The 21,898-nt window shown below is 45.5% G+C and overlaps 1 protein-coding gene across 1 annotated transcript in view; it reads left to right on the forward strand.

Moving 5' to 3' along the window:
- Window positions 1-21,898, forward strand: part of TDRD7 (tudor domain containing 7) — a 123,729-nt gene that overhangs the window by 15,378 nt on the left and 86,453 nt on the right. The window contains exons 3-5 of the mRNA XM_077250660.1: window positions 3,715-3,856; window positions 4,892-5,102; window positions 16,848-16,933. Of these exons, the coding sequence (XP_077106775.1) occupies window positions 3,715-3,856; window positions 4,892-5,102; window positions 16,848-16,933 (439 nt within the window). The remainder of the gene's footprint in view (window positions 1-3,714; window positions 3,857-4,891; window positions 5,103-16,847; window positions 16,934-21,898) is intronic.

Genomic DNA, 21,898 nt, shown 5'->3' on the forward strand with positions numbered 1-21,898 from the left:
TCAACGACCAAAAAAAGGTCCAGGCCATTCTGACACGACCAGCGATCTCGCAGCAGGGGCCTGATCGCTGGTACGTGTCACACATAGCGAGATCGCTATGGAGGTCGCTGTTGCGTCACAAAACTAGTGACTCAGCAGCGATCTCGCTAGCGATCTCGCTATGTGAGACGGGGCCTTAAGTTCAGCTCCATTTTGTGTTTTGCTGAGTGATTAAAGGATAAAGATGTGAGGTTGTTTAGAACTTAGGGTATTAACAAATAATAGTAACAATTTCAACTTAACTTTACTAGTAAACAGTTATCAGACAATAGCGTCTGGTCCTGCAAGAAAGAAAAAATGCTTAATCCTTTTTAACCACGTAAAATGAATGGACAGGTAGATCCAGAAGGATGCTACCACTCTCGGCGGGAAACTCCTGTGGAAAAGAAACAGGGACAACATCCTAAAGCAGAAAATTCTAATCGACTATCTCCCAACAGTGGCATTAATGACTTTTTTCAATCTTTGGCTCTAGTGTAGGTATCTTTGATAGAGTGGATGAAGTCCATTCCATCTCTAGGTGAGTAAATTGGAATGATCCGACCTTTAAAGTTCACTAGCAACTTTAGTGGGAAGCCCCATTTGTAGGGTATGTCCTTGTCCCTGAGGAATGAGGTGACATTGTTGAATTCTTTGCGGCCTTCTAAAGTCTCTTTGGAAAGGTCCGGAAAGACTTTCAGGTCTTTGTAAGGATCAGGGAAGAACTTGTTCTCTCTGAGGTAATTGATGATTTTTTCTTTGGTTTGGAAAAAATGGATCCTTAGAATGGTATCTCTTGGGACGTCCGAAGCGATCTTAGGAGGACGAGGGAGTCTGTGGGCTCTGTCGATTATAAGGTCAGAAGGGGACAGCTCCGGGATTGCTGTCTTGAAGATGCCTTGGATATGCTGTGAGAGGTCTTCTTGTTTGATTGATTCCGGGAGCCCTCTGATTTTTATATTGTTTCGACGACCCCTATCCTCAATGTCCGCCACTTTAACTTTTAATTTATGGATCTCTGCTGAGAGGTACTCTAAGTCTACAGATGATTCTGCCGCTCCACTTTCTATTTTTTGAATTCTCTTTTCGTGGTTCTCAAGTTGTTTGTTGATTTTGTCACATACTTTCTCCATTTCTTCTATAAATTCTTGTTTCTGCTTTTTGAATTCTGCACCAATCATTGATCTGATTTCCTCGACCATACTTGTCTGTGGTTTTTGGTTTTGAGGGTTTATTTCTAGTTGGGTTCGTGGAGGGCTCTCTCTCCTGGGTCTTTGCTTGTCAGGGCTTTGATTGGGGCTACATTCCTTGTAGGATTCGTCTGAGTCACTTAGGTCTCTAAGGTCTTTGTATTTTTCACCTGAAGCACCTGGCATATGTCTTTTGGAAGAAACAGAGGAGTCCATTTTTTCTAGTAGGTGTGGATTTCCATCAGTTCTTGTCTGTCTTTTAACTATTGGTTGTTGGTTCACGTCTCTCGGAGGAGATCTAGATCTGGCTCTGCGGGGACTAATGAGGTTAACTTGGTCTTTTTGTGGTTTGTAGCTGCTGTATGTTTTATTTTGTTTAGCAGAGTTTTGGGATTTTGGTGATTGTTGGGTCTGTGAGGACCCTTTTGCTCTGGAAAAGCTCATGATGGGTGGAGTAGAGTATCAGATTAGTACCGGAGGAACCCGGTGTGGAAGCCGCCGCTCTTGTAAGTCTTGTAGCGACAATAACGTGGCTCAGTGACACTTTTGTAAGTGCCTGTAGGAGAGGAAGAGGAGAGCCTCTAGGTAAGCGATGGGAAAATATCTTATGTAGGTCGCTGGAGAGTCGTAGTAGTTGATTCTATGTGTTTTTTTTTTTTTTTTATAAGACCAGTCACTGTAACGTTGTTAATGGTCTGTTGGAGCGTCGTAGAACTCTAGGACATAAGTATGTAATGTTATACTGGAGTGATTTCTATATTTCGCTGGAGCGTTGTGAATAGGACGCTCAGTGCGATGTAATTGTCGTTGTGGCGTTGAAAATGATCTGCTGGAGCGTTGTGGATAGGACTTTTGGGTGGCGAATAGCGCAGGAGCGTTGTAAATAAGACGCTCAGTGCGACGTAATTAAGACGCTGTGGCGTTGAAAATATCTGTTGGAGCGTTGTGAATAGGACTTTTGAGCGGTGTACAGCGCAGGGGCGTAGTGGGTTACTATGTTGACAATGCTCGTTAATGCACTGTAGTATACAGGTCGCTTCCTGTGCGACGCTGCGGCTGCTTCTCTATGTGGAGAATAATGGCCGGGAGCTGGGAGCGGGAGGAGGGGGGGTTCTTACCTCCTGTATGTAAGGCTCCGGTTGTGCCTGTATTTCCGGTCTGTGTCCTGGATGGTGTTCCCAGGCAGCGACTGTTACCTGGTGAGTTTGCAGATCTCTTCACGGCTTGTTGTGCCGCTCGCTCCTGTGAATAGGGGAAGGAGGGGGGAGAGGCTGTTTTCCCGCCGCGGCTGTCTTCTCCGCCGTCTGGAGGCTCCGACGCAACAAGGGACCGGTAGAGTTTCCTGCTCCGGTCTGATCTTCGGGTCGCGTCTCCGTCGAACCCGGCTGTGGTACAGCCGGTGATCGCTGTTTTAGCAGCTGCTTCTCTGAGCTTGGCCACGGCGTGTGTTGCGGGCTTTTAGTCGCCCGTTCACCGCTGCCGGGTGTTGTGGAGGAGGGGGGGGAGGCGCCTCTGCGGCGGCTCCGTAACGGCTGTCCCTCCTTATTTTGCCGGGCCTGGCTGTGGTAAGGTCGGTGATCGCTGCTTTCGCAGCCGCTTCTTTGTGCTTGGCCTCGGCGTGTGCTGCGGATTTTTGGTCACCCGCTCTCCATCACTGGGTGCCGTGGAGGAGGGGGGGAGACGCTTTTGCGGCGGCTCCGCAGCGGTTGTCTCATCTAATTTCGGCGGTCCCGGTGTCAGGGGGGTCCTCTTAGGTAGTCTCTCTCCAGCCTTTTCCCAGACCAGGAGGAATCTCACTGAGTCTGGGGAGGTGTGGTAATGCTGCAGCCAGCCGGCTGTGGAAATGTAGATCCAGGCCTCAGAGTTGCATTGTAGGCCTCAGCTTCTAAAATCCTCAGACTCGAGAAATACACGTCTGGAAAGGGGCTAGTTTGTGTCCTGGATCATTCCTATACGTTTTTAGGGCTAGATGGCTAGATTATTGTCGATTTTTAGTTGGATTGGGATGTTTTTCCCTGGAGCTCCTAAACCTACGTCCTCATGCTGCAGGCTCAGGCCACGCCCCCGGCAACACTTTTTTGGCCATGACAGTATAACAAGCATGTTTTCGCAATCCAATGGATAATGGTATGAGTGTGACTTGCAACATTTACCTATTCAAGTCGGTTTTGCTGAGTCTTTCACACTTTCCCCAACCTGTCTTTCTCTTGTTACTTTCTCAAGGGGAAAAGCCTGACTAGTCCCGCCTCTGGCTATGGTCCCCGGCCGGATCTTCTAACTATTTTTTTTTTAAACTCTATAGCATTCTGGAGGGAAATAATACCTGGCTGCAGTTGAGGTGACACTGGTTTGCTTAGCATGAATCTAGTGACCGGTTCCCCTGTAAACAATTTGCATGTACTGATCTTGGGCAAAATATTGCCTTTTTATGACAGTGGATTTCAGTTGCTAAATATGAAGAGAACTACATGATTTAATTATTATTTTTTTTATTTTTATTTTCCAGATCGTATGTCATGCAGTTGCATGCAAGGAAACTGCCCAGATAGCACAGCTTGTGGCACACCAGAGAACACCAAAGAAGAAGTCTGGTGGCCAAGTAAACTGCCACATGAGATTGAAATATTCTGCTCCGATAACACATATCGGTAAATCACCTTTTGTAGCTCTATCAATTATCGTTTATGCTAGCATCCCAGCACACAATACTGGTTACTTCTGTAGAAACCTTGGGTCTCCTATAAAAATAAGAAAATCTAAGTAATTTATGCAAAATCACCTAGACCATAATGAAAATGTAAGGTCCTTTTACATGGCTTGACCGGCGGCACGATGCTTCAACAGATGTGTAACCTTTTACCAATCGATGGTCATTTAAATTCCTGTTTACACAGGCAGACCAAGGTAAATGATGCGCACTGCGTGATCTGTACTAGGACGCTCAATGTGCATAGGCTGCCATAGTTCTTGGAAGTATGAGTCCTGTTTACACAGGATGATGGACTGCCAAAGACTGTCTTTTGTGCTGCACATTTCAACCAATGAACGAGCACTTTGATAATTCGGTAGGTGATCGGCAGCCTGTTTACATGGGAATAAAATAGTGAAACAAGCTGAAAGCAAAAGGCTTCACTGTAGCCCAGTGTCAAAATACAATGGACTGTGGTTAAAGTGTTAAAAATCAAAGCAGTAAAGGTACCGTCACACTCAGCAACTTTGCAACGAGAACGACAACGATCCGTGACGTTGCAGCGTCCTGGATAGCGATCTCGTTGTGTTTGACACGCAGCAGTGATCTGGATCCCGCTGTGATATCGCTGGTCGGAGCTAGAAGTCCAGAACTTTATTTCGTCGTTAGGTCGGCGTGTATCGTCATGTTTGACATCAAAAGCAACGATGTTAGCAATGTTTTACATGGAGCTAACAACCAGCGAGAACGATAAATGAGTCGCCGTTACGTCACAGGATCGCTCCTGCATCGTTCTGGAGCTGCTGTGTTTGACATCTCTACAGTGACCTAAACCGACGCTGCAGCGATCGGCTCGTTGTCTATATCGCCGCAGCATCGCTGAGTGTGACGGTACCTTTAGATATAAAACCATTGGGTAGGCCCTTCTATCAATGGAGATAAGATCTGGCTGTACCCTGCAGCTTCTATCATTTCTACAATCTTTTTGTTTTAGGAAAGCCTAAAGCGATGCTTAGAAAACCAGACTTTGCACCACAAGAAGACAGAGTTGCAAGAAAGCCCACGCCATTGGTTATGAGAGGAAAGGGAAATGTTTGGAGTGGTCGGCCTTTTGCAGACCCTATTGCTGTGCACGTAGCTCCCTCTTATGGATCTGTACCTATTCGGGAGGTTCAGGTGCAGAGGAACCCAACCATTGCCAGCAGGTGAGAACACGTAAACTAAATCAATAGTCAAAGAATGGCTTGATTTCTTTACACTGCTGACTAGTAAAATTACAGCGAAATTCTCTTAGGACTACTGCACTTTGCTTATTGCTTCATATATTAAACAGAATTTCAACAGTCAGTTCTTGAAAATAGGAATGTGAAGCGTACCGTGGTCTCTCAGAATTTTTTAAATTGTAATGGCAAGATTGCACCAGCGATAGGGCTAGTCTGCGTAGACAGTGGGATGCTGTAGGTAAGCTTCTGCTGGGAAACCTTGGGAAGGTGCACATTGTCCCCTTATGACAAAAGTACTAACTTATGGCAATGACCATTATCAACAGAATAATGCACCTTGCCACGATGTGAAAGATGCTCAGGAATAGGTTAAAGGGGTTTTCTACTATTGGGACAAACACCTCCTAAATGTTAAAGCACCCCTTGTAAAATAAAAAAAACACATACTTTCTTCTCGGACTGGCACTGTCTGACAAGTAGTTTGAATGCTGCAGCCGATCAGTGGCTCTTATTTCACTGCATTGGTCTTGCCATGCTTTGCCCTGCCATCCTCTGGACTTGCATTCCACTTGCATTTGTCTTTATGCACTGAGCGGACTCTGCTGCTCTCAAGGTCTGGCCATTTATATCTTGCCTTGAGCAGGCTCTTGTGCATTATTATTACTATTCTTCACATTGGGCCTTGCTCTCCGATGTGGCAGGCTTTTCAGCCTTATTTGTTCATTCTGACACCGCTTGGTTTATTTTATTGCAGGTCTTTTTTTGACTTTGACAGGGCTGCTGCATCATTTCATACATCTACATGCTACATCCTTATTGGGCATTATTCGTGACTTTATTGGGGACGCCCATACTCTGTCATATTCTGGTTACGGTTTAGCGTTATGGGTTTCTTTGCTATATGTATGGTGTTCTTCCATATGTGATTATTGTATCATATGACAAATCCCATTATCGCTGTGTGTCACGGATTAAGGGCTACACACATAGCACTAGTTGCAGGGCAACCATCGGAACCGGAAGAGAGGCCCCACAAGATGGCGCTGGCTACCCCTTCTCAAGGGCAAGCAGTGGAGGAGGTAGCTGCTGAGGCCAGATCATCACATCAGATGAAGATGGACCAAAGCATTTTGCAGCAGCAACCAGCATAGTCGACTGCTCACCATCAGCGTGGACACAAGGGAGGCAGCCGTTCAAGTGGCAGGAGCAGCAGCCCTCCCAGCAAGAGGAGCAGGGCATCCCAGGTCTCCTCTGTGTCCAGAGAGGATACATTGTGTCCCACCGCAGCCTCCGAATCCTGTACCCTTGGTTTGACAACGGGTGGTGAGTGATCTCCGTGAATGTCAGCATGTTGTTAATGGGCCCCTATTGTTTGTTATAAATCATTAGGAGAGGCCTATGAAGGTTATGGTAAAGAAGAGGAACAGGGAGTGAGCACAATGCAAAGGCCACATAGCGGTGAATTGGCAGAAGGCCCTCTGCTCCGACAAGACCATTAGTGAGGAGATGCCTGATTTCGTAGCAAACCTTCGATTCGTGATTAGGTCCGAAGTGGAGGGCTCCCTTTAAAACTGCTGAAAAATGGGAAGAGAAAGCATAGAGAGGTTCCCTCTGGCTCTGAATCCTCCTCCTCCAGTGACACAGGAGTTAGACTGTGTTTCCCCGTGGAGGACACAGACTACTTAAGGCCATTAGGACAACAATGGGCCTAAAGGAGTAGTAAGCGGCCAAGTCCCTTGAGGACGTCATATTTGGAGGATTGGAGTAGAAGAAAAAACGAATCTTCCCAGTCAACGCTATGGTCCAGGCCCTCATTAATAGAGTGGAGGAGGCCAGAGAGATCTGGAACCCTGCCCTCATCTTCAAAAAGAAGATATCCCTTTGAAGAGATGCATGTAGAAGTGTGGGACAAGGTCGATGGAGCTGTATCCAGGTCAGCACTTCCCTTAGAAGATTCAGGGGTACTTAGGGACCCTTTAGATATAAAGGCGGATACTTATCTGAGACACACATGGGAAGCGGCAGCAGGAGAGCTGAAGCCAGCGATCGCGGGTGCTTGTACCGCATGTTCCCTAATGGTTTGGCTACAACAGCTGGAGAGCAGCTTAAGTTTAAAGTGTCGAGAGATAGAATCCTGTCAGACATGTCTTTATTACACGGAGCCGTAGCATTCTGGGCAGATACATCCGCTGACTGAGGCTGGCAGCCAGGTCTGCTGGTCTATCAAATGCGGCAAGGCGGGCCTTGTGGCTCAAGAGCTGTCTAGGAGATCTGCAGTCAAAGAACAAGCTATGTACCTTACCGTGTGATGGCCAGTTTTTATTCGGGGAAGAAGCTGGATGACATCCTGGAGAAAGCGGGTGATGGGAAGAAGGGCTTTCCCAGGTTCTCAGGGGAGCAGAGGAAGAAATTCAATAGAGGACGTCCTCCGGGAGAGAGAACGAAGTAGGAAGATAAAGGGAGTCTGGATTTATGTTCAGCCGTCCTTCCTCCACTTCAAAGAAGTCTTCACAATGACGCCAGAACAGCAGTAGAGGGGAGGCTTTCACTCTTTTTTTAGGCCTGGGAGAACATCTCCAGCACCTGGGTCCTGAATATAGTGAAGGCAGGCCTGAGGGTAGAGTTCTATCATCTGCTGCGTCAGACATTTGTAGTAATCCTCGTCAGAAGATCGACAGGAGAACTGCTTGACCTAGAGATGGAGATTCTGGGCCTAGTGGACAAACGGGTCTTACGTGAGGTTCCGGCCGAAAAGAAAGGTAGGGGATTTTATTCCCCCCTCTTTTTGACAAAAAACAAAACGGATGACTCATTCAGAACCGTCATAAATCTGAGGTCTCAATTGCTGGGTGAAAAATCATCAAGATTGAGTCAGTGAGTACAGACATAAAACTTCTCCATCACAATTGTTTTATGGTGGTAGTCGACTTTAAAGGATGCATACTATCTCATCCCGATTCATCCGGCCCGTCAGAGGTACCTGAGGGTAGCCCTACACATTCAAGGAGAAGTCCTACATTTTCAGTTCCGAGCGCTTCCCTTTAGACTGTCAGTAGCCAAGAGAGTATTCACCAAGGTGGTATCAGAGATGATCTTCCTCCATATCCAGAACACTGTTATCGTTCCTTATCTGGATGACTTTCTGATAGTAGGAAGATTAGAGGAGCACTGTGCTCTGCAGTTGAAGGAGGTGTCAGGGACCTCATAAGGACTGGGCTGGATGGTGAATACTCAAAAGTCAAGGCTACAACCCCTAATGGTACAGACCTTCATAGGCCTTGTCCTGAACTCAGAGCTGCAGGCTTGCTTCTTGACAAGGTAGAGAAGGTGGTAAACCTAGCCTCTGCAGCCGTAGAACTCCTTCAGATGACACTGAGAAAAACAATGTCCCTGTTAGAAACCTTAACATCCTGTATCCCAGCAGTCAAATGGGCCCAATTCCATACCAGACAGCAGTAGTGGGAGATACTGTCTGCACAAACATTGCTAAAAGGGCGTTTAGAAGGGAGTGTAGGTCTGTCTTCAGAGGCCAGAGCCTCCCTCAGATAGCGAACTTGACATCAGTAGTTGTCTGGGAAAGGCCAGTAAGCGACATAATCATGACAGACGCGAGCATCTCTGGGTGGGGAGAGCACCTAAGAGGGAGGTCAGGCGAAAGCGAGTCAGGGGTCGTGGGTGCCTCCAAAGATGGAGACATCGTCAAATCTGAAAGAACTGTGGGTGGTAGAAAGGGCTCTAGAAAGCTTTCTCCCTCTCCTCCTGGGTCGCCATGTCCGCATTATATCAGACAACTGAACCACGGTGGCACACATCAATCACCAGGGGGAACAAGGTCCTACTCCCTAATGGTAGCAGCCAACAGCATTCTCCAGGTGGCAGAACAATATCTCTTCTCCCTTACGGCACAACATATAAGGGGGCAGAGAACATCGAGGCAGCCTTCCTGAGCCGCAACAGACTTAAGCAGGGGGTGTGGGCCCTAGAGTGTTCCAGTACATAGTCCATCTATGGGGAGTGCCGGAAATAGATCTGCTTGCCAACAAAAACAGGAAAGTAAAAAGGTTCTGTTCTCTAAACCCAAAGGAAAACCCATTTGCAGTAGACTCCCTCCAGATTCCCTGGAAATTCAAGATTGCTTACACTTTTCATGCAGTAACCATGATTCCAGCGGTAGTGAGGAAAATCAGAGGGGATCAGGTGAGTGATTACGATTGCCCCCTTCTGGCCTCCCTGTTAAGGATAATGTCCCTGTCAGACCCGTGAATCCTGCCGGAGATTCTGGACCTTCTCAGTCAGGGGCCAACATTCCACACCCAAGTAAAGGGCTTCCACCTAGCAGTGTGGAATTTGAAAGGGCATTACTGAGTAGCAAGGGGTTTTCACCAGGTCTAGTTTCCACCTTGCTGAAAAGTAGGAAATCCATAACAACAAAAAACTATGGCAGGACATGGAGAAAATTCCTGGAATTTTTAGGAAAGCCATTAGGCCAAAGCCTCCATTTGGTCCCATCCTAGAGTTCCTGCAGTCGGTGTTTTGAGCTGGGGTTGGCTACTAGTACCTTTATGCACCCAGGTGTCTGCCTTGGGTGCATTGTACAGTTGTAACCTTGCTGCTAATACATGGGTGGCAAGGTTCATAAAATCCTGTGATGGGGCCAGACCCAGCATCGGACTGGAGCACCTTGGGCCCACCAGAGAAAATCATTCTTGGGGTCCACTATGTAGCTACATAGAAATAAATTCAAGACCATCAATTGTGTGGTAAAACACGCTAGTAGTACAGTACAGTACTAGTAGTACACATCTTAATTGTGTAGCAGGGGTTGGGGTAGCCCGGTCACGCGACCGCGAAGTCATCGAAGGTCCTTCACTCACTGCATCCTTAGGAACGGAGGCCTCCGCTTGCACCGCTGAGAGCCACGGGCCATCGGAGGGTAAGTATATCCCATATTTATTTTTATTCATTTTTTTTTTTTTTTTACATGAATATGGGTCCCAGGGCCTGAAGGAGAGTCTCCTCTCCTTCAGACCCTGGGAACCATACAGGACCGCTCCATGCGTATAAGACGACCCCCGACTTTTGAGATGATTTTCAGGGGTTAAAAAGTCATCTTATACGCCGGAAAATATGGTATTTATGCAGTCAGACACCATGGTCTGGGGAACCTTTCCCTTATGTACTTTTAATTGTTTTTAATTGTTTCAAAGTTCTATGACTTCATCAGGAAGTACCACAAACATCATTTGTTTGTGGTACTTCCTGATGAAGTCATAGAACTTCGAAACTCTTAGATTCAACCATAATTCTTTGTGAACACATTTGGATTTTCAGTTATTCAGCAGCACCGATTACATCCACGCTCACCTATGTGTTTTCTATAATCTTGATGTTAGAAGGGCACTGATAGACTCTCAGTGTCTTGCCAGTGGAGGAAAGGCCAGTCCCTATTCGTTACCTTCCAGGGTAGTAGGAAGGGTTACGTGCTGTCCAAGTGTGCCATTGCCAGGTGGATTAGGGAGGCTATTTTTGTAACTTAACTCTGCTAGTGGTACTACGATCCCTGATGGTAACAAGGCTCACTCCACTAGAGCCGTGGCAACCTCCTGGGCAGAGAAAGTGGAGTTATCAATTGACCAAATCTGTTAGGCTGCTACCTGGTCCTCACCATCCACCTTCTTTAGATACTATAGATTGGATCTATCTTCTGCTGACTTGACCTTTGGCAGAAAGGTGCTGCAAGCGGTGGTCCCTCCCTATGGTGTTTCAGATTCTCTAAAAGTCTCTCAAGTGTGCTGTCATGGGTGAAGGGAAAACACCAAGGTTACTTACTGGTAGCCGTTTTTTCCATATCCCATGACAGCACCCGTATATTCCCACCCCTCCCTTTTCTCACCATATGGGTGGGCACTTTAGTTTGGGTGTTTTTATGATGTGGTGTTGATTATATGTGTAATTAACCAGGAGGTCGTCTCATTCTCTGTAACCAACTGAAGCTGGGGAGAGGTACCGCCCTTTTATTTCTGTAGGTTCCTTTCCTGGCTGGGCGGATCCCTCTCTCAGGTGTGCTGTCATGGTTTCTGGTAAAACCGGCTACTGGTAGTAACCGCTGTGTTTTTTTTTACCTCTGCTGGAGCAGTTTTGAGTTGATTGGGGGTCACAGATGTTTTAGTGACACATGTGGGATCTACACAGTTTTTAGGATTTAATGTTTTTCTTTAAGTCACTTTCTGACCCGCAGCATGTGCTGTGCTCAGCGACAAGAAGTACACAATGTACAGGGCTGAACAGCACAGCTATCTCATATGGTTTAGTTGCCGCTGCTGGGTACTGCAGGTCGGTTTCTATTTGTTTGAAATTGAAAAGGAGCTGATCTGCAATACCGAGCAGTGGCCACTAAACCAAATTGTGGAGCTGTCCTATTCTGCTTTGCAACTGCTTTCATCCAGCCAACATTGAACAGCTGACCCATAGTGGGTGCTTCACGCCCACCAATCTGATATTGATGACTGATCGTCAACTTAGTTGTAGTAGAAAAGTACTTTGAAAAATCTATATTGGGATGCTAATGTGATCAGTTTGTGTTTAAGTTTTTAATCCCTTCACGACCTTGGACGTACTCAGTATGTCATGATCGGCTGGGACTTACCGACCTTGGATGTACTACGTATGACCAGGCGATTTTTGTGTGCATAGTAGCTGCACTCGATCGCCTCTGGGTGTTAGCTGATTCTGACAGCTGACACAGTTGACACTTTAACCCCCTAAATGCTGCGATCAATATCGATCGCAGCATTTCGAAGGCAGACAGGAGAGTGCTCCCTTTGGCTTCCGATTGACGCCCCCACGGGGACCCTATCCTTGCCATGGTGACCCGTTATCGCTATGATGTCATCCGGGTCACCAGGCTACGGCAAGCACCTCACACCATGCGCAGAGCAGTTTCAGGGGGCTTGTCAGTGCAGAACTGACAGTACAGCACTGACAATGCTCGTGTGTTGCAGTGGATTATAACAACAATCAAGCTGCTGAAAGTGAAAGTCCCATAGTGGGACGAAGTTAAAAAAAAAAAACACAGAAAAAAGTTACTTATTTTTAATAAAAATTGGGGGTAAAAAAGATGCTTTTTCATCATATCTCTAAACAAAAAGTGGTATAAAACGCGATAAAGACTAATGTAAATAAAAATGGTATAGCTAAAACTGTCATCTTGTCCTGCAAAACACAATCTGCCATACGGCTCCATCCGCGGAAAATTAAGTTCTATCTTTCAGAATGAAGCGATGTAAAAATAATATATTTTTTTAATTAAAAAAACAAACCTGTGTGCTATCACTGTGAGGCCAGTCTCACACGTCCAGATAATTCCGGTACCGGAAAAATCGGTACCGGAGTTATCCGTGTCCGTGTGCTCACGTGGCACATCAGTGTGGCACACGTGCGGCAGCCGTGTGCCGAGTGGGTACCACACGGACCGTGCAGGAGACAGCGCTACAGTAAGCGCTGTCCCCTGCTTTGGGTGCTGAAGCCGCCATTCATTTCTTCTCTCCAGCAGCGTTCGCTTGAGAGGAATGAAAAATCATTTTTTTAAAATTTTCTGTTGAAATAAAGTTCCCGGTAACCAATCCCCTCCCACCCCCAGTGCGCCCGCCCGCTGGAAATAAAATACTCACCCAGCTCCCTCGATGCTTCCTCTCAACGTCGCAGCTTGTCCTGTATGAGCGGTCACGTGGTACCGCTCATTAGTGATGAATATGCGGCTCCACCCCTATGGGAGGTGGAGCCGCATATTCATCACTGTAATGAGTGGCACCACGTGACCGCTCATACAGGAAAAGCTGCGACACTGAGAGGAAGCATCGAGGGAGCTGGGTGAGTATTTTATTTCCAGCGGGCGGGCGCACAGGGGGTGAGAGGGGGTTGGTTACCGGGAACTTTATTTCAACCGCAAAAAAAATAAACTATGATTTTTCATTCCTCTCCAGCGAGCGCTGCTGGAGAGAAGAAATGAATGGCGGCTTCAGCACCACAAGCTGGGGGGACAGCACTTACTGTAGCGCTGTCTCCTGCACGGCACACGGGCTGCACACGGACAGCATCCATGTGCGGTACGTGTTTTACACGGACCCATTGACTTTAATGGGTCCTTGTGATCCGTGCGCTCCCACGAACACTGACATGTCTCCGTGTTTTTCAAATGCTGACATGTGCAGAGACACATTTATTTTAATATGTCTACATGAGTCAGTGTCTCCGGTACGTGAGAAAACTGTCACCACACGTACCGGAGCCACTGACGTGTGAAACAGGCCTTATCGTACTGACACCAAGAATAACACTGCTTTATCACTTTTACCACTCGTGGAACAGCATTACAAAAATCCTGAATTGCTGGTTTTTGTTAATTCTGCCCCCAAAAATTGGCTTGGAAAACAAAAAAAAAAAAGTTGTGGCCAAAAATGGTATCAATAAAAACATCAACTCGTCTCACAACAAAACAAAACGTCACATGACTGTCGGCCAATATATGGAAAAATATATGGACTCTAAATATGGTGAAAGTATTTTTTTATAGTGTGTGACAGCAGCCAAACAGGGAAAAAAAAGCTGTAAATCTGGAATCGCTGTAATCGCACCGACCCGAAGAATAGTCACCTAATCACTAAGGCTTCTTTCACACTTCTGTCGGAATGGGGCCGTCGCTACGTCGGCGCGACGTACTGACGGATGTCGTGAAAATTCTGTGAAACGTGGGCAGCGGACGCAGTGTTTCAACGCGTCCGCTGCCCACTGTATAGTCCCAGGGAGGAGGGGGCGGAGTTCCGGCCGTCATGCGCGGTAAGAATTTCAGGACCCGACGTACGAAAAAACGTTCCCTTGAACGTTTTTTTGCTACGAAGGTCCGCCAAGTACCGACGCATCCAGTGCATGACATATGGAACGTGTGTCCATACGTCGCGATGCGTCGGTAATACAAGTCTATGTGCAAAAAAACGCATCCTGCGGGCAACTTTGCAGGATGCGTTTTTTGCACAGAATGACGCATTGCGACGGCCCTTAAACGACGGACGTGTGAAAGAGGCCTTATTCTGCACCAGGAACGTCATAAAAAATAAATTCTTCACATGCTGTTGATTTGTTAATTCTGCCTCCCAAAGATCGCAGGGAGTCTCGGCTTACATTTATCCTGTGCTCTGCGCTGAGCGCTTACATCTGGGTTTTCATATAAACCTCTGAAATACTTGAGGTAGACTGAGTCCGTGTGGACGCTGTCTGGCCTGTGACTCCGGCATGTGATTAGGCGTGCATAAAAGTGTCATCGGCCACAGTTTTGTGCACTTTTGAAAAGAACACAGCTGAACAGAGGCCATATTGAGTCCGGAATAACTCTGCTGCCTGATTAGAGTGAATGGATCCCTCTGGTTTCATCTTGATCAAGTCACTCGTAGATTTAGATGGAAACCCCAAAGTAAGTGCCCAGCGTAGAGCGCCAGATAAATGTGTTACCAAGCATTATGTAAAATGTTCCCAATAAAAGCTTCAACTCCATCCGCAAAAAAAACCCAAGGTCCCCTCTTGGGTCTTTCATCTGTCAATGGATATATAGCGGGCTTCCACTTTGCTGGTAGCAGAAAGTCTCTGGAGAAGCCCTATGGCACCTCGCCCACCAAAACAATTATGCACTCCTAAATCCAAATGCCACCCTCCCTTCAGAGCCCCACAGTGTGCCTAAACCACATTTAGCGTCCACATGTTTGCATTTCTGTAGTAGTGTTGAGAGCCCTCCAAATTTTTGATTGCATGTCTCCAGAAGCATGAGCTGGGCATAATGTACTGGTGACTGCAACGTACTGGTCACTACAATGGCAGTTTGCAATTTTCAATCCTCAACATTCACTGCTCCTTGTTTCTGGGAAAACGCCTATGGAGTCAAAATCATCACTACATCTGTATATAAATTCCCCAAGAGGTATAATTTCCCAAATGGGGTCACTATAGGGGGGATTCTGCTCTTCTAGTAATTAGGGGCTCTTTATATGGAATCCGCAACTATTCTAGGACAATCTGCGCTCCTGGAGGCAAATAGCGCTCCATCTCTCCCGAGTCTCTCCATTTGGCTAAGTAGTACTGTACAGCCACATATGGGGTATTTCTACATTCACCAGAAATTGTGGGACAAACTTTGGTGCGATTTTTACCCATTTCTCTTTATGAAAATATAAAATCTGGGGCTAAAACAAATTTTTGATATGAATGTGCCCAATGGTATAAAATGATCACTGCACCCCTAGATGAATTCATTGAGAGGTGTAGTTTGTAAAATGGGGTCTGTTATGGGGGGGTGTTCTGTTGTGTTGGCACCTCATGGTCTCTCCCAGTGGGCCATGGCACCTGCAAACCCTAACAGTAAAATCTGAACTCCAGTTTGGTGCTTCTTCCCTTCGAGCTTTGTACTGTGCCTCAAAAGTAGGTTTTGACCACATATGGAGTTTCTGTGTACCCAGGAGAAATTGCATAACAAATTTTGGTGACCATTTCCTGTTTTCCTTGTCAAAATAAAGAAATTTGGGTCTAAAGACAAATTTTTGGGAAAAAATCTTAAATGTTAATTTTTTTTTCCCCATTTACTCCTGTGAGACAACTGAAGGGTTAATAAACTTATTGAAAGTGGGTTTGAGCACCTTGAGGGCTGAAGTTGTTAGAATGGTGTCACTTTTGGATATTTTCTGTCATAAAAGCCTCTCAAAGTGACTTCAAATGTGATGTGGCCCTTAATTTACAAAACCATTTTTGTTTGTTATAAAAATAAGATGTTGGTCAACATTTAACCCTTATAACCTCATAAAAGTTTCAAAAATTGCACTGATGTAAAGTAGACATGTAGGAAATGTTTAGTTACTATTTTATGTGACACAACTCTCATTTAAGCGCGTAAAAATTTCCGAATAATTTGATTTTTTTTTTCTCACAAACGCAAGTCATATTTAATCAATTTTCCCACTACCGTGAAGTACAATATGTCATGAAAAAGCAGTCTCGGAATCAGTGGGATCCGTTGAAGCGTTCCAAAGTTAATACCTCATAAAGTGACACTGGTCAGAATTGTAAAATTTGACCTGGTCAGGAAGGTGAAAACAGGCTTCGGCGTAAAGGGGTTAATCCCACCCCCAGTCTGATATATGGTGTCAATGTTTTTATCGTGGAGTTGGAAGGAATTTTGTCGAATATAATAACATATGTTCTGAGAGGTTTTTGTTCTGTTCTATATCCAGTCGGTTAAACAGTCCACGGATGCTTCAGTAGCAGTTTTGTTAATGCGTGTTTCCCAGACTCCTTTCTCTTTTAGCTGATGCTTGCTGACCTAGACTGGTTTGGCATGCACATTTGCTTAAATCATCTGTTTTCCCACTGTGTTTGTCACATCCAATAGCAGCGATGACTATCGTGCTTTAATTGTCCATTTTTGTGTAGTAATCCCTATGGGGAAATTTGTGGCGATCTGTTACTTACCATTGAAACTAGATGAATACAAGCTGATTGCACATCGCATCTCTCACAAAAGCAAGTGTTAAGTTTTATTGGGTCGACAGAGCATAGCGGACATGCAGATTTTTGTTTGATAGTTTCTGACTTCAGGCATTTACAGCAGTTTCTGTAGTGTAAGCAGAACTGAGCAATGTAAGATTGATTTTATTCAATATGGGGATTCCACTTTTCTTCTCTGCACAGGCCTGAAAAGAAAGTCAGTCTTCCACCCCGCTTCCAGAAAGAAGTCAACCAATATGCAGTGCAGCACCCTGTCACAGATTCGAATGGTAGGAAAACGGCAAGGTCTATTTTCTTTGTTCCATCGCTCTGCCCTTTTAACTCTTGTGATATATATGTATATATCTCTCAAGATATTTGCAAATCGTATGTGTGTGATATATTATACACAATGCTCCAAAAAATAAAGGGAACACTAAAATACCACTTTCTAGATATCACTGAAATATTCAAGTTGCAAATCTTTTATTACATAGTGGAATATGTTGAGAACAATAAAACATAAAAATGTTTAATATAAATCAAAATTATTATCTCATGGAGGTCTGGATTTGGAATGATTCTCCAAATTACAGGCTGATCCAACATACTGTATATACTCAAGTATAAGCCAAGAATTTTCAGCCCATTTTTTTTTTTTAGGCTAAAACTGCCCCTCTCGGCTTATATTCGAGACATTCCCAGGGGTCATCAGGGGAGGGGGAGCGGCAGCTGTCTAATAATACTCACCTGCTCCTGGCGCGGTCCCTGGTTCGGCGCTGGCAGCTTCTTCCTGTATTGAGCGGTCACATGGTACCGCTCATTACAGTAATGACTATGGACCCGATTCCACTCCCATAGGGTTGGAGCTGCATATTCATTACTGTAATGAGCGGTATCATGTGACCGCACAACACAGGAAGAAGCTGTCAGCGCCCGGAGAACCAGGGACCGCGCCAGCAGGTGAGTATGACGCGGGCAGTGCGTGATATTCACCTGTCCCCCATTCCACCGTCGGGCGCCGCTCTGTCTTCCACATCCTCTGCCGTGACGCTCAGATCAGAGGGCCCGATGACGCGATTAGTGTGCGCGCATCCCTCTGCCTGAACAGTCAGTGCAGAGGACGCGGAAGACACAGCGGCGCCCGACGGTGGAACGCAGACAGGTAACTATAGCAAGTGCCGGGGGCCTGAGGGACGAGAGGTGCAGCACGGTGGCTCAGTGGTTAGCATTGGAGCCTTGCAGCGCTGGAGTCCTGGGTTCAAACCCCACCAAGGACAACATCTGCAAAGAGTTTGTATGTTCTCTCCGTGTTTGCGTGGGTTTCCTCCAGGCACTCCGGTTTCCTCCCACATTCCAAAGACATACTGATAGGGAAATTAGATTGTGAGCCCTGCCCCATTGAGGACAGCGATGTTAATGTGTGCAAACTGTAAAGCGCTGCGGAATATGTTAGCGCTATATAAAAATATATATATATATATATATATATATATATATATATATATATATATATATATATATTGAAAAAATTTTTAGAACAGCATCATATTACCACACTTGCAGTGCAAAGCTTTCCAAACCAGTATTCAGGTGGTTCCAATAATATAAGAAGAAAAGGAAAACAGCACAAACAAAGTAACAAAAAAAGTGGGTCTTTAATGCCTGGACGGCGTGGCGACGTTTCGGATTTTCCAATCCTTTTTCAAGCCTTGAAATATATATATATATATATATATATATATATATATATATATATAGATAGATAGATATATATATATATATATATATATATATATATATATATATATATATATATATATATATATATATATATATATATATATATATATATATAATATTATTATTATTATTATTATTATTATTATTATTATTAGGTTAGTGTCATTTTTTTAATTTTTAATCGCAGCAACAGCATATGGGGCATAATAGTCTATGGAGCATCTTATGGGGCCATAATCAGCATTTGTGCAGCATTATACCGGGCAAATATTTCTATGGAGTATCTTATGGGGCCATGTGCAGCATTATATGGGGCAAATATTTCTATGGGGCATCTTATGGGGCCATAATCTGCATTTGTGGAGCATTATACGAGGCAAATGTGTCTGTGGAGCATCTTATGGGGCCATAATCAGCTTTTGTGGAGCATTATACGGGGCTAATGTGTCTATGGAACATCTTATGGGGCCATAATCAGCATTTGTGGAGCATTATATGAGGCAAATGTCTGTATGGAGCATCTTATGGGGCCATAATCAACATTTGTGCAGCATTATATGGGGCATATTTTAATATGGAGCATCTTATGGGACCCATAATAAACTGTATGGAGCATTATATGGGACGTATTTTGTATGGAGCATCTTATGGGGCCATCATGAACTGTATGGAGTATTATATGGGGCTCCTGATTCTATATGGGTATTCAAAAACAACCTACTGATGTCTCAATTAATTTTACTTTTATTGGTTTCTATTTTTATTTTTTAAATTTACCGGTAGCTGCTGCATTTCCCACCCTAGGCTTATACTCGAGTCATTAAGTTTTCCATGTTTTTTGTGGCAAAATTAGGGGTCTCGGCTTATACTCGGGTCGGCTTATACTCGAGTATATACGGTAAGTGGAAATGCCTCAAGACAAGGAAATGATGCTCAGTAGTATGTGTGGCCTCCACATGCCTGTATGACCTCCCTACAATGCCTGCACATGCTTCTGATGAGGCAACGGATGTTCTCCTGAGGGATGTCCTCCCAGACCTGGATTAAACAGCAGACAAATCCTGGACAGTCTGCGGTGCAACATGGCATTGGTGGATGGAACGAGACTTGATGTCCCAGATGTGCTTCATTTGTATTCGGGTCGGGGGGAATGGGCAGGCCAGTCCATAGCATCAATGCCTTCATAATACAGGAACTGCTGACATTTCAGCCAAATGAGGCCTAGCATTGTCATGCATCAGAATGAACCCAGGGCCCAGTGCAGCTGCACATGATCTCACAGTGGGTCTGAGGATCTCATTTCGGTACCAAATGGCAGTCGGGGTACCTCTGACTAGCATATTAAGGGCTGTGCGGACCTCAAAAGAAAAATGCCTCTCCACACCATTACTGACCTCCCTCATGGAGTCTGTTTCTGACAGTTTGAGCAGACACATGGATATTCGTGGCCTGCTGGAGGTAATTTTGCCCTTCCATGACTCCTGGTGTACTGGCCTGTCTCCTCGTATCTTCTCCATGCTTTGGACACTGCTGACAGACACAGCTACCCTTCTTTCCACAGCTCGCAGTGATGTACAATTCTGGATAAGCTGCACGATCTGAGCAACTTCTGTGGGTTGTAGACCCGCCCCATGCTACTGTACAGTACCTCTAGGGATGAGCGCAGTGACAAAATGCAAAAGTGACCAAAACAGCCAAAAAGGATGAGAACAGAGAAATGGTCTGTGGTCATTCCCTGCTGAACCACTCCTCTATAGGGGTTTTCTTGCTAATTGCCTATCATTTTTACCTGTTGTCTGTTCCATTTGCACAACAGCAGGAGAAATTGATTCACATTCGGTGTTTCTTCATAACTGGACAGATTGATTTCACAGAAGTGTGATTGGCTTGGAGTTGCATTGTGTTGTTTAAGCATTCCCTTTATCTTTTTTGAGCAATGTGTATGTGTAAAGTATACTTGCATAATTTATATATTTTTTTCAAATCCGTTAGTGTATTTGGCATAAATCATTGATTTCAAGGGAATCTGTCAGTAGGATCAGCCCTCCAATGCCATCAATATGGGCTTACAGGTCATAGGAAGCTGAATAAAATGATGCCTTGATATCTGTGATTGGATGTCTAAGGGTACCTTTACACAGTGCAATTTTGATCGCTACGACGGCACGATTCGTGACGTTGCAGCGTCGTATGATTATCGCTCCAGCGTCGTAGACTGCGGTCACACGTTGCAATACACAGCGCTGGAGCGATAATTTCATGACGTATTTGCGATGTAGAAGCCGTTGGTTACTGTGCGCACATCGTATACAACCTGTGTCACACGATGCAATCATGCTGCCACAGCGGGACACTAGACGACGAAAGAAAGTTTCAAACGATCTGCTACGACGTACGATTCTCAGCGGGGATCCGGATCGCAGTAGCGTGTCAGACACAACGATATCGTAAATGCATCGCTGGAACGTCACAAATCGTGCCGTCGTAGCGATCAAAATTGCACTGTGTAAAGGTACCCTTATTCCGGAGAAATTCACCTTTGTCTTATTTGTAAATGTTGTAAATCTTGTCTCCAGAGATTATGTGAAGTAAAAGGCATACTAGGCCATGGCCTTGTCTAAATCACACCCCTTTTCAGTGAGACCAGACCCCCTTCTGAACAAGGCACAGAAAGTGTCAAACATATAAATAGGTTCTTCACTTCTGGCAAAGCGATTTATGAATGCCTCCAGTGTACAGTATAAAGTAAAAAAAACAAACAAACAAACAAACACAAACCCACGTACCGTACTTGCCTCTTGTACCTTTGTTCTGCACGGAGGGCTGTGTTCCCCCAGCGATTTTGTGACACAGGCTGCATAAAAAATGGCACAAAATTGTCAGGGGTCCCAGTGCTCAGTGTTGGCTGCTGCCACCTTGTGGCTTACACTAATAGCAGAAAGTCAACTGCTATGAAGAGTACACCCACCTACTACTGGCAACAGGCTAAACCAGTTTTTAGGGTTATGTAGAAGGCACTTACAGATCTGGATTCTGTTTCTTCCTTAGTGTGTGTTCCTTCCCCCTGTTCACTAGTCTTTATTTGCCCCGTTTATTTTCTATAACTTTGGGAAAGAACACACAGGGTGACCCCCTCTGCTCTGTCACCTCTACTGCAGGAAGAAGGAATGATTCTGAAAGAGCCATAATTTTCCCTTCCCCATGACAGCACCGGTACATGAGAGATGGTCCCGCCCCCAAGAACAGGAAACCTGCATAGGAGATAAAAGATGGGGGCGGCACCTCTCTCCTCAGTTTGGTTTCCTGTTCTTGCGGGGAACCTGCGGTGCTGCATGGGGAGAGGTCTCCCTTGCTAAGGCCGGTCTCTGACCGAGGTCCGCGGTGGGAGCAGCGGCGGCGGCGTGCGCGCGTCGCCTCCATACCTGGCTGCATGTGCGTCCTCCCCACTGCGGACTCCCCGGCGTCCGCTCCTGGCCGGAGGCTGGGCTGGGGGAGAAACTGAAAGCGTGTCC

This window comes from Ranitomeya variabilis, chromosome 1 (genome assembly GCF_051348905.1).
Source record: "Ranitomeya variabilis isolate aRanVar5 chromosome 1, aRanVar5.hap1, whole genome shotgun sequence".
NCBI classification, from domain to species: Eukaryota; Metazoa; Chordata; class Amphibia; order Anura; family Dendrobatidae; genus Ranitomeya; species Ranitomeya variabilis.